The 13,166-nt window shown below is 42.0% G+C and overlaps 1 protein-coding gene across 1 annotated transcript in view; it reads left to right on the top strand.

The window, feature by feature from the left end:
• Window positions 1-13,166, top strand: part of bard1 (BRCA1 associated RING domain 1) — a 55,261-nt gene that overhangs the window by 22,526 nt on the left and 19,569 nt on the right. The window contains exons 7-9 of the mRNA XM_015966707.2: window positions 4,280-4,412; window positions 4,550-4,682; window positions 6,312-6,404. Of these exons, the coding sequence (XP_015822193.1) occupies window positions 4,280-4,412; window positions 4,550-4,682; window positions 6,312-6,404 (359 nt within the window). The remainder of the gene's footprint in view (window positions 1-4,279; window positions 4,413-4,549; window positions 4,683-6,311; window positions 6,405-13,166) is intronic.

Below are 13,166 nucleotides of genomic sequence, written 5' to 3' on the forward strand. Positions count from 1 at the left end.
CATGTGCACTCCTCTGTAGATTCCTTGCATTTGTCCTCTTGGGAATTTGAAAGCATTATCTGCTCCACCTCTGCCCATTAGGTAGCTGTCACAGCACTAAAATATGAAGCTACAGTGCAGCTTATCCTTAGCCACCTGTAATGTTTGCCACTTCTTGCATAGCTCCTCAGAATTTCTTTACATATTCTTCGCACATGCATAAACTAGGTTGTGCGTGTGCATATGTCGGGGACATTTTCTGTTTGTTTTTTGTTTGTGTGCACGAATTAAGCTGGGAGTATGAATTCAAATGAAATATTTTATGGACCAGTGGACCTATTAATTGTCCCCCAGGTGTTATCTTTGCTGACGCCTAATCTTTCAGAGACAACCTGCTAGGCTTGGTTTTTTCCCCCTATCCTCTCCTCCTCTTTTGCTTTTCATCCTCGTTTCCTTCGCTGTTTCTCAAGGTGACCTCACTCTTGTTTCAAGCATCTTCTGCAAACTTTTCTTCAATGTCTTTTTTTATGTAACCAGGAGATGTTTGTATTTTTATTCCGAGCTCCTTAAACAGCATAAAGCCTCCTCCACAAAGAGATCTAATATATTATCGAGTCAAAAGATCTTCTGTGTCCCCAAAAAAATAACAAGATCTTTTAAACGGATAAATGTTTTATTGAGGTACTTCACTGGTATTTAATATAATTCTGTGTAGTATTTATTTCTTTGCTTCTGTGAGGTGAATGCTTGTCTCTGAATGAAGAGAAGAGTGTACATTTCATCTCACCCACATATCAAACAATTATGCTCCAACAAGTGAGTGCCACACATGGATGCACAGTTTCACAGAGTGAGCAGGGTGTGACATTACCAGATTGTTTCCCTCTGAGCACAGAAATGACAAAAATTGAAATTTAGAGAGCTGCTTGGCCCGAGATAAAAAGGAACCCTGGTTTAAAAGGATTGTGATTGAATGTTGAGAGTCATTAACTTTTTCTTGTGAAGATTTTCAAATACTGTGTGTTTGAGAACAAGAACGGGTTTGAAAATATGGTAATCTTTGTTCTGCTTATGTCTTATTTTGCTGGGTATGTGGAAGGGCTGAATGATCTATCGTTTTTAGACTGAAATTGCAATTTCAAAAAACACGATCACAAGATCGTCAAAGCTTCGGTTTTTGTACCGCTCCTGACTGACCCAGGATCTGTTGTCACACTGGACCCCACCATTTTGCCTACATGGCAAATTGATCCACCGAGGACGTCATCTCCATAGCGCTCCATTCTGCGCTTAGTTACTGTATCTGGAGCACCAAGAAAGCTATGTTAATGCTCTTCCTGGACTTCAGCTCAGCATTCAATTACATCATCCCAGAGGTCCTGGTCAAGAAACTGTCTCACCTGGGACTCTTCACCTCATCTGCCTCTGGATTAAGGACTTCCTGACAAATAGGCCACAGCCTGTCAGACTCGGGGCCCCATCTGTCAAACACCATCACACTCCGCACCGGCTCTCCACAGGGTTGTGTTCTGAGTCCCCTCCTGTTTACACATCCGACTGCTCTCTGACCCATTTCTCAAACACTATCATACAATTTGTGGATGACACCACTGTGACTGGACTCATCTCAAGGGGGGTGAGTCGGACTACAGAGAGGAGGTAAACTGGCCATGTGGTGTTCAGTAAACAACCTCCAACTGAACACCACAATAACCAAATAACGTATCTTGGATTTCAGGAAGGGCAGAGCTGACCTGGCCCCACTTTACATTCACAGGGACTGTATGGAAAGGTACACTCCATGAGGTTTCTGGACGTGCAGATCTCTGATGATCTCTCCTGGTCTGCAAATACCACAACAGTGGTAAAAAGGCTGCTCAGTAGTGCTCAGGAGGAGGAACAACCTGGAGGAGAGGCTGCTAGTCACATTCTACAGAGCCACCATAGAGAGTATCCTAGCGTACGGCATCACAACATGGTATGCGGGGTGCTCAGCTGCAGATTGGAAAGTACTGCAGAGGGGTCATCAGCACAGCCCAGAATTTCACTGGCTGCTCTCTGCCCAGCCTGGAAGACATTGCCAACTCTCGCTACCTCAGTAGAGCAGCCAATATTGTCAAGGACTACTGTCACCCCAGTAACCATCTGTGTGACCTGCTACCGTCAGGCCGCTGGTAACAGGTCACATAAAACCAGGACAAATAAATTCAGGGATAGCTTCTTTCCCAGAGCTATCACCGTAGTAAACAACCCCAAAACCAAATGATCCTGTAAACCCGAACTGCACACTAACTGTTTACCGAGCCGCACATTTCAATATTGATCATGTGCAATAACATTTATATGTGCTATTTGTATTACTCAATATGCTAAAATTCAGCTTACAAAAGTGACCTGCACAGAACCCAAGTAATGCTGCTACTCTGTGTTTATATTCGTAAATATTACTGTTGATTCTACATTTATATTATTTCTGTATTGTTTTCTTGTACTCTTTTTGGACCAAAGGGAGTGGCACTCCAATTTCACTGTACCCTGTATAATGACAATAAAGGCTATTCTATTCTACCCTACCCTACCCTACCCTACCCTACCCTACCCTACCCTATTCTACCCTATCCTATCCTGGGTTTTCTCATGTGTTACGGTGACAGCGGAGAGTGCGAGGGGGGGGGAGGGGGGGGGGGGGGGGGGGATGATACCGGTTCTGGAGCTGAGCCCAGCTGAAAGAGTTACACATTTTCGTTATTTTCCCGTTTTTTTTTTTTTTTTTTGCCCCCTTACATAGCTCTGCTACTACTGCTGATATTAAATGCTCTACAGCTCATATTAAACGTGAGCGTCTGTTTCTGCCGCGAATGTTAGGTTTATCTCTCAGCACCGTGGGTGAGTGACAGAGAGAGGCTGATTCTCCAGCAGCTGAATGGGATTTACATTCAGTTGCATTTTCAAGTCCACCAAGTGAACTTTAAAATGCAACTTCTCTTCTTTTCTAAACCAATTTGTGAAAACATGCCAGACAGTCAGACATTAACAAAGTGTTTTAATGTTGTCCGACGAATAACTTTAAATCCTCGGACATATTGACCAACCTGCATCCTCTCTTTAGTTGCCAAAATAAAAGAAACTTCCTGAAAAACACAAACTGTCTGAATGTTTGCATAAGTCAATGACACGGTCTCTGATCTGCAGCAGCCTGCAGGTCATGAGTTCCTCTTCTGAGCATTTAATTGATCTACACACCGGACGCTTTCAGCAGCTGTCTTATAAATGAGAGCTAACCTAAGATAACTTTTAATTTTTGTAACATTTGTGTCGAACTAAAACACCAGACAGAAGAGCAAAGAAATTAAACATATGTATTTGAATTTAATATCAGTGGAATTCTATGTGTTTTAGCAGCCATCTGCAGAAATGTGTCCTCTTTATGTTAACAGAAAACCTCAGATTTAAAGTATTCGGCATAGTAGATGGGCCTCATGTGTGAGGATAGACCAAGCATCTAGGGCTGAATGATTTCAGGAAAAGATTGACATGTAGATGTAAATAAGCTGTTAGGTCACACGTATTGATGCAATCTGCATTGATTTCACACCGAATCCGTGTGTGATTTCCTGTCTAGCCCTATGATGCGTGCGGAAATTGATGTGTCCCAGAATCGGCTCGCGGGCAAAATTTGAACCCAATCCTATCTTTAGCAGTGCGGCGTGCCGCTTCCAGGACCTGCCTGAGAATGTCCGCGTTGCGGCTAGTTTGAATCATCCCATAGGCTTTAATGGATTCAGTTTGAAGTATTGACATTCCGCTGCCATTCCAGTGTGAAGTAGGGGGTGAAAAAGGATTTTTGAGATGAGTTTAAGAAAGAGTGACACATTTTTACAAACTCATTCATTCTAATAAATGTCTTCAAAACTCAACACTAGAGATACAGGTATAAAAGGAGCTTTATTCCTGAGGCAGTAACAATTCTCAATAAGAAATTAGTCTGGCGTGGCTACTTTACTTGATTTTATCTCTATTTATTCATGTATTGTTTTTATACTTTTTGTATTTTTATGGATGTGTGTATATTTTGTGAGTGTGTGTGTAACTGGGCGCTAATTCTCATGTCACATGGCAAATCAAATTTACCTTCTGGTACTAATAAAGTTACCTTGACCTTGATACATTTTAGTTTAGCTTTACGGTGTTTTTTTAGCCATCATCAGATGGGTTGTCTTGCTGCAAATTTATAAACACAAAAAAAATGACATTCCTCTAAAACCGCCACACTTCATCTGTGGAATTTTCCCCCTCACAGTAATCTGCATGGAAAGCGGCCAGCAGATTATGCATCAAGCCAGGAGATGCTGGAGATTTTCCAAGAAGCTGCAAAAGGAACCCAGTATGCTAATTCGCCTACATCTTCTAGCCCTTCAGCCAATCTCTCAGCGGTATGTCTTCATAACGTACTGAATATTTTTTCTTCTTTCTTTGCCTTGAAATTGGCAACCCTAACGTGCTCATTTTATTGTAGGAAATGTCTAAAAAGTCTGTGTTTTATTCTTCTTTCATTTACATCCTGTCTTAGGTGAGCGAATGTGTGAAGAAGGATCAGTCTTTGATGTTTTTGGCCACCAAGCTGTCACCGTCCCAGGAGCATCAGCTGGCCAAACTAGGAATGCTACTGGGAGGGAGGATGGCGGACACCTTTTCAAGCTCAGGTAGCTTCTGCATGACTCCGATAGGTCTTAAGGTTGGTTTATGCTTGACGCGTCCACGAGGTCCGCGCGGCGAAATTGTGTCATTTTAACAACCACGCCCCTCCACCGCGCCTCCGCACGGCCCAAAATTTCCGCAACGCGCACCTAGGAAAATTTCTAACCACTCGGATGGTCGGACGTGGAAAAACATGGCGGACCGGCAAGAACTAGTATGGCAGAGGTTCGTAAATACAGACATTTGTATGATTCAGCTCTCAGAGATCACCGTGATCAACATGTTGTTAATAATTCTTGGAGAGAAATAGCTCGCACTGTCGGAAAAGACGAGGACGCTGTTAAAAACTGCTGGAATGCCATGTTGTAAACCGTAATTTCCACTCCTACTATGGTGTAGTGTTGGATGCGTGCCGTAGAGCTCCATGCTGCCCCGTTCAGTTTGGGAGAATATTGGCTCACGGCAGAGACGAGCCGCACGAACCATAAACGCTGCGAGTTGTGAAGCGCGTTCCATCCGCGAGCCGCATCACCAAGCGGAACGTAAACGCGTCAAGCATAAACCAAGCTTTAAGACCTGTGTTTTCATGCTTTTGGAAAAAAACTTTTTGGTGTTTTTTTTTTTAAACAAACACCACAGATGAACAGGATCTACATGTCAAAAATGGCGTATAGAAGTGAATTTAGGCTCGGCTGCCTAAAGGATTCTGTTAGCTAGCCTCAATGTTTGTTGTGAGGATTTTTCTTCCAGTTTAGACATAGGATTTGTATCTCAAATATTACTTCTCCCTCAACACAGTTGTGCTTTGCAGAGTTTACTAAGTAACACAGATGCATTTGTACTGTAAAAAGCCAGCAGTTTGCCGCGGCACATTATCGCTCACAAAGGTTCAGCAGCAGCAGACAAGTGCATTTAGAGGTGTATACATCATTATGATGCAGCAGCCTCTTCACTTGCATAGTAATGGCTGGATGAACTCCAGAGAACAAAAGTAATTTAAATCATTGCTCATAAAATGTTTGGAGTTACTGTGAGAGTGATGAATACATACAAATGAAAAGCACAAGTGCTTCTTACCGTTTTCTTTGGCTGCAGGGTTGAATGTTGGTCGTTTCACCTTTTTTATAGCATTTTGCACAGAAACCTAAAAATTCAGTGTGTCAATGCAAAATGTAAGACGGTTTTACCCTGGAGATATAATTACGTTCATTTCGCACTTGTCAACTGTGCTCACACGTTGAATGAGGAGGCAATAAGCTTGTATTTAAATTTTAATTAACCTATAATTATGCTCCCCAGCCTTTTATGGCAGAAGCTGCTTCTCGGTCTTTTGTTTCGTTGAGACGAGATTGTTTGACAGGCTTACTGCTAGTTTACCTGGACGCTTACTCAAAGGGAGGCACATTAGCAATTTACACAGACAAAGAAAATACATGCTGAGAATAAAATAGGGGAAAACATCAAGTGTGTTGTTCTAGAATGTATGCAATTCATGCAACTAACTGATGCAATTAAAGCTAACTTTAAAAGATTTGTAAGAGCAGCTACAGGGATTATTTATTTAAGTATTTGTAGCTTGCATCTTTAGCTCTCATCTCTTCAATTTCTTTTTGCGTGTTGGGTTTTCTCCTCAGTGAGCCATGTTATCACACCAGAAGGACAAATGCCCACCACCTACTCCGCCCTCCTGGGTCTTCTTGCTGGCTGCTGGGTTGTCAAGTACAGCTGTAAGTATGAAGTGAGCTGTCGACTGGAACGCCACGCTGTCAAAGCTAGGTTTGTATTGGATTCTTAAGCTTCTGGCGGAACCGGAGTAACTTCCAGCTATTGGGAGTCTAAAAGAAAGTGTCACTGGAGTCTTTGACGGTTCTTGTGAAGAGATATTCCAACCAAACCTCAGATACTTTATCACATAAAACTGACAGGAATGTCCATGCTGTGGTGAAGTAAATAATAAGAGTAGTTCTGTGTGACGACATCTTGATGTTTCCAGTCATGGCGAGTCTTAAACATAATGAATTTATTTTCATATGCGCACCGATAACGGCGAGTTTCCATTTGAGAGGATGGCAGCTTGTTGGGCACCCGAGTGTGCTGTCAAATGACTCCCTACCCACTAGGGGTGTTCCAAAAAGGGTACTTCATGATTCGATTCAATTTTGATTATGGGAGCTTCGGTACTTCGATTCTTCAATTATAATGATTTTTGGTTCGATTCGATTACTGGTGCCACGATTCTTCGATTATTGACATTTTTAATGTTTTTTTTCATACAAGATTGTCTTCTTCTTTATCTACATTTGTAAATAAATAACTTATCAATTAATTCAGTTCCTCTAAAACAACTCTCTGTAAGTAAATACATTTTTTAGCATTTAACTATTTTTCAAAGACAAATTCTTATTTATGACTGTATGACGTGTAAATATTTGCACTTTGACCAACTTAACTTCGATCAGGGAAAGCTTTACTTACATTAGTGTCCCCTCCATTGTTGGGAAACACTGAAAACAGGCAAGCCCTGGATTTAATGAGGTAATTAATTCAAGTAAAAAAGATTTTTACTTCCATCAAATTTATTTAATGGAAACTTAATGAGTCTGGCATATGATAACATTACAAAAAAGCTGCCATACAGATCAAAAGTGCATTCCTCAAAATAAAATAATTCAGCTTATTCAGTCTGGAATATAGGTAACAGAAAAAACTGCTATATTTGAAGGTAATATGTTGCATTTTTTCAGAACAAAAGTGCATAATTCAACTGAACATATATTCAGCCTGGAGCTTCAGTACAGTGAGGCGAACACAACAAAATAGAGCAGAGTGACACTCATACTCATCTTAAACTTAACTGTCCTCCCATACTCCCTCCACTCCCTCTTGTCCCCCTACATCCTCCTGTTGTGTGAGATGGGCAAATGCCAACATTGTGCTACTTTGACTCTCACTCATCTCTCGAGTTTGAAGAACGTGACTCACCAACTTCCACCCGTTCTTGTCGGACGCGAGAACAAAATGCGCTGTTACAGTAACGAAGGATTTGGTGGCAACTATGTCCACGCATCACATGTGAGCGCTAGCCCGGTAGCCTTCTTCATGGACTCCAGAACGCTTGCTTTGGTTTCCTCATAGAGGTGGGGGACTTCTTTTTCTGCAAAGTGTTTTCAGTGAGGAAGTTTATAGCGCGGCTCCATGGTGTGCACCACTAACTGAAACCCCCTGTTGTTTACTACTGTATACTGGCGTAGATCCGTCGCGATAAAAGTAGCTATTGCTTTTGTAATGCTTCTCGCCTTCTCTGAGTTCTTCGGTAGTTTGGAGACAATCTCCAGGATGGAGAAAGAGGTCAAAGAGGTAGTGCCACTCACTAAACAGTCTGGGCGGCGCGTTAAGGCTCCGGTTACGTGTTTTTATTTTTTTAGTTCCGGCTTCGCAACAAAACTTTGATGTTATGTTTTTTTAACCATCGACGTTCATTAATCGATGCCGAAACAACATGTTAAGCTTTCGAATGCATCACCACATCGATTAATTGCACCCACCCCTACCTTGGTCACTATGAGAGTGACCAAAAAAGGGTTACTGTTCAGACACTGTTCCCAAACTAGCTCAAACTGTCCCACCTCAGAGAATATTAAGAATAGGGTTGGGCATCGTTTGATTTTGAAAGATTCCGATTCCAATTCCTCATTTTGATTCCAGTTCCTATCAATTCCCAATTCCGATTCTTTCAAGACATTACATATTTTACATGAGCCAGCTAACCACAGGTCCTACTTGATGAAATAATCTTAACGTCAACATGAATTTTAATTCTATGAACAATAACATCACCTTCATTTAGACTAAAACATGTGTTGGAGAAAAAAAAGAAGAAGACTTGCAGCACAACCAGTGTGTTTGTTTCTGGCCACAACCAAAGTCTGGAAGAAGCCTCTGGGATGAGAGGCTAAATGTCTCCAACATATCCAGAATTTGTACTGTACTCTTCTTCTTCCGGCTCTTGGAGAGTACAAACACTTTTTTCTCCTCTCCCTCCCTCTCTTATCCCAAGGCTTTTTGTCCTGTCTTGTGCACGGCGCTTTCTGCATTTTTTCTGGAAACTGGAAATTACCGTATTTTCCGGATTATAAGCCGCTACGTTTTTTCCCACGCTTTGAACCACGCGGCTTATAATGAGGTGCGGCTTTACTGAAGCTTTTCCTTCACCTGCCAGGGGGCGCTTTAGCAGAAAGTGAAACAGGTGGAATTCAAAAGTGGAAATCGAAGAAAGTGCTCATTTTAATTTAGCACATGCAAGCAGCCGGCACGACGAAGAATTTTTTTCAAGTCCATACCCCTTCATCATGGAAACTACACGTATGAGTTCATATGATGCCGCATTTAAGTTGAAGGCCATCAATCTGGCAGTAAAGGAGGGAAACAGTGCTGCCGCACGTAAGCTTGGCATGAATTAATCCATGGTTCAGCGCTGGAGACGGCAGCGGGAAGAACTCATTCAAGCCAGCCTCTTCTCCCCGGGATGATGACAGCAACATGGACAGCGACACTGACATCGCCACTGAAAACGTATGTGACGAAGCTCTTCTGAGGCTGTTCAACTCCGACACTGAAGAAGAGGACTTCAGTGGTTTCAGTGCGCAGAAGGATGATGAATAAACTAGTCAATAACTTTTCTGTTTGGTTTGATGCTGATCAGTTCAGTTACGTTCAGTTAAACTACATTTTCAATTCAGTAGATATCCGGTAGATATCTGCGGCTTTTAGCCCGGTGCGGCTTATATAAGTACAGTTCCATGTTTTTTTTTTAAACTTAGTAGGTGCGGCTTATATTGAGGTGCACTCTATAGTCTGGAAATTATGGTATTAAAATGGATCTGGTCAGTTGGTCTCTCAACGCGATTGACTAAATTTTTTCAATGATGAGAATGGGAGAAGGGGCTCCCAGATGACCCTCTGGGACAGAGCCAGCTGGGTATATCATGGACTCCTGGAAACAGTGGAACCTGATATGCCTCTCTCAACTGTCTGTAGAGCATTCTGAAGAAGTCTGGATATTCATGGTTTTGGCGTCGGGATTCCTGCTGTTTGGCCTGAGCGGTTGCCTGGCTTACCGGAAAAGTAACAAGCTTTCGAGGAATATTGGCTCAATCCCGGAGCTCAGGGATGGAATGCACAAACTCATATAATTGTCGAGATGAGTCGTAAGCTTGGAACTTTGGCTGAGATTCAGACTCTGACCCAGAAGGTGGATTCCATCAAGGAGAGAGTTGTGGATGGATCAGCATGGATTGGGATAGATTTATTGCACCATTATTGGATCTAGATGGGTTGATGACCAACATAACTCTAACGCAGAGAGGAAATTATCCCTGTCTGCCCCAAAACAATCCTTATCTGAATCAGGTGCCTTTGAAGCCTGTGAAGCTAAAGTGAAAACTCCCCCTCAGAAGAAATGTGGAATGTGGCTGTCGCTATGGTAGCTCTTTTCCCTATCCCAGCCTGGGCGGGACTGTGACCGGTGAAGGCAGTGGAACCGTATCTAGGAGTCAATGTGCCCTCTAGCCCATTATCGCTCTTCCCTGTCCAAATGGAGGTGATAAGCGCTGCTCCATGTGGCTGCATGCACCGAAGTGAGGAGAGTCCCAACCCTACCTCCCCACCTAGTGGACACTTATGTTGTGTAATGTCTGAAGACTGTGAGCATATCTGTCTGAGGTTTTTTTTTTTTTTTTGCATAGCCAAGCTACCCTCTCTGGTGAGGGTAACTCTGAAGTGCCCCCCCCGACTCTATCCTCGTATAAACCCTCTTGATCTATTACAGTAGCGCAACTCGGGTTGCAAATGTCCACAGTCACCAATTCTTGTCATGTGTGTGTATGTATGTTTGTATGTCTGATCTCAGAATTGTGTGTACTGAAACTCTTAATTTACCACTGGGATTAATAAAGTATTTTTGTATTGTTGTTGTATTGTAGAAACATCCAGCTGTTTTCAGCTAAAACTCTCAAGATGATCATGTCCAGGATGACTGAGAACTACACCTCCATGTTGCAGCAGCATTCAGCCAGAACAGAAAGTGAAACTTTAATGTAGCTGCTGTCACTAACAATTTAACAGATTTTAAACATTAAAACTCTCAACAGAAATAGTTCAGAAAGGAAATTAAAATGTTCACAACTTTGTGTGTGATTTATTATTATTATAATTATTTATTGTGGCAGAAGCTGGTGTGGTCCACCACAGAGAAAGCTGCTCTAGCATGATGACTTTAATTATTCTACAGGTTATTGTTCAGCCTTCTGACGCTCACACACACACACACACACACACACACACACACACACACACACACACACACACACACACACACACACACACACACACACACACACACACACGTGTTGGTGAGCGTCTGCGTCTGACACCGTCCAGAGTTTGTTCTTTAAGCTTCTATTAAATCCACCGTGTCGACGTATTTTAACTAATTTCCTCTATGCTGCAGGAATTAAAGTTTACGTTACGAAGTAAAAGTTCGGCAGACACGTTTGTTTATATTTGGCCGCTGTGCGCCAGGTGGGGGGAGGGGGGACTTAGTGCTGGTGCGATCAGCTCTGAAAAGCATTGATCACAATTTGCAGATTACGCTTATTTTTCCACGGAGATCGGCTGTGGATTCCTTTTCCGGTCAGCATTCTAGGAATCGAAACTAGGAATCGAAATAAAAACTTAGAGTGATTCCGGGAAAAATTAACAGTTGTCCCGGTTCCAATTGATGCTCGGTGCTCGATACCCAACCCTAATTAAGAACATACTTTCTCTCATCTGTTGCTCACTTCTCCTGACTGGTTTAATTAATAACACTACTTTGTTTTAGAAAAAAATTGTATTAAAGTTTTAAGCTGCAATCCAGAAGTTTTTAGAACTTTGTAAAAGTGATGGTCTCACCCTGCACTGTGATATGATGTAGGCATTACATCAGTTTATTTTTCTAGGCTCACCCATTGTCCCATAGAGCCCCATGCATTTTGATTAGCCACTCAGCATTAGCCTATAACGTTCGCGTATATTCACAGTGGTCATGGTAACCGGTGTAGCGGTAAACCCCGGTGAAAAAAGTTGACAATAATAATAACCGTCTTGTTTTAAAAAAACTATATTATCTCGGTGGATTACCGTGGCTGCGGTGTAGGCGCGGTGACCCTTACTAGCCACCGTATCATCTGCTGAAGTTGCCGGCGGCACATGCGCACTTTGTTGTTTACAACCAAAACTTTCTTGAAGCTAAAGCTGAAATAATGGCCAAAGGAGGAGACGGCAGCGCTCAGGACATTTATTATCCCTCAAAGAAAACAAAGTGGGAAGTACGGGCATCTATTGGATATTTGAAGAATGCCAAGGGACAGTTGATAGAAGACGGCTATCCTGTTTGCAGCACGTGCAGAAAAAGTGTCTGTGAAAGGCAGCAACGCTTCAAATCTCATGACACATCTGCATGGCCATCACCCACAACTCTACAGTCAACGCAAGGCAAGCTAACGTTAGCGTTTTAGCTAAAATGCGTGATCCGAGGATTTGGGTTGAGGGAGAATGCAACGAGTCGCTATATAAAGCAGCCGCAGCGCCGCTACCTGCATATAAACCGTGTCACGGACACCCCCATATTGAAATGACGCTATGCATTACGGGGCTCCCAGGGGCAGATAAGAGTTGGTCTCTCTCCGAGAATAATTATGAATTTAACAATGATTACTGCCTGATGACATTTTCCCACATCTGCAAAGCTCACTGGAAGGACATAAACTGAGGACAATATTTTCCTGATATAGGGTTTATTACTCAAGTAAGGGTAAAAAAGTATCTGATTAGAAGGCTACTTGAGTACTGAGTATCATCTGATCTAATGTTTTCAAAATGATGACATCAAGAAGACAAAAAATAAGAAGTTATGGGCAAATATTGGTATTTTAAAGACTAAAGGGGAAAAATGTAAACAAATAAACAACATAATTACAAAATAACAAATTTTAGGCTAAATTTAGACACAAACTGAGGACAATATTTTCCTGATGTACAGGGTTTATTTAGCTGTCTGAAAATGTAATATGTTTAAAAAAAATGCCGCGATAATACCGAAAACCGTGATAATTTTGGTCACAATAACCGTGAGGTTCAATTTTCACACCGTGACAACCCTACATTCCCTTACGTGTCACATAGTGTGCACATAATTTTTCAGCATCTAAACGGTGCCATAGGATAAAAAAAACATAATTTCTGCTTTAAGCTATCAGTCGAGATTACTGGTAGGATTTTTCTTTGTCTCCAGACTAATCCTCAGTGGCCCATCAAATATCTTGTTCTCTGAAGTAGAATTTTAACTATGGGCATTAAATTTAAGCAATAGAATTATCATCATTTTATTATTTGTGAGGAGGGCTAACAACAAACTTTTTTATGCATGGGCCACATTAGATGTGACACCC

The sequence above is a fragment of the Nothobranchius furzeri genome, chromosome 14, assembly GCF_043380555.1.
Source record: "Nothobranchius furzeri strain GRZ-AD chromosome 14, NfurGRZ-RIMD1, whole genome shotgun sequence".
Taxonomy (NCBI): domain Eukaryota; kingdom Metazoa; phylum Chordata; class Actinopteri; order Cyprinodontiformes; family Nothobranchiidae; genus Nothobranchius; species Nothobranchius furzeri.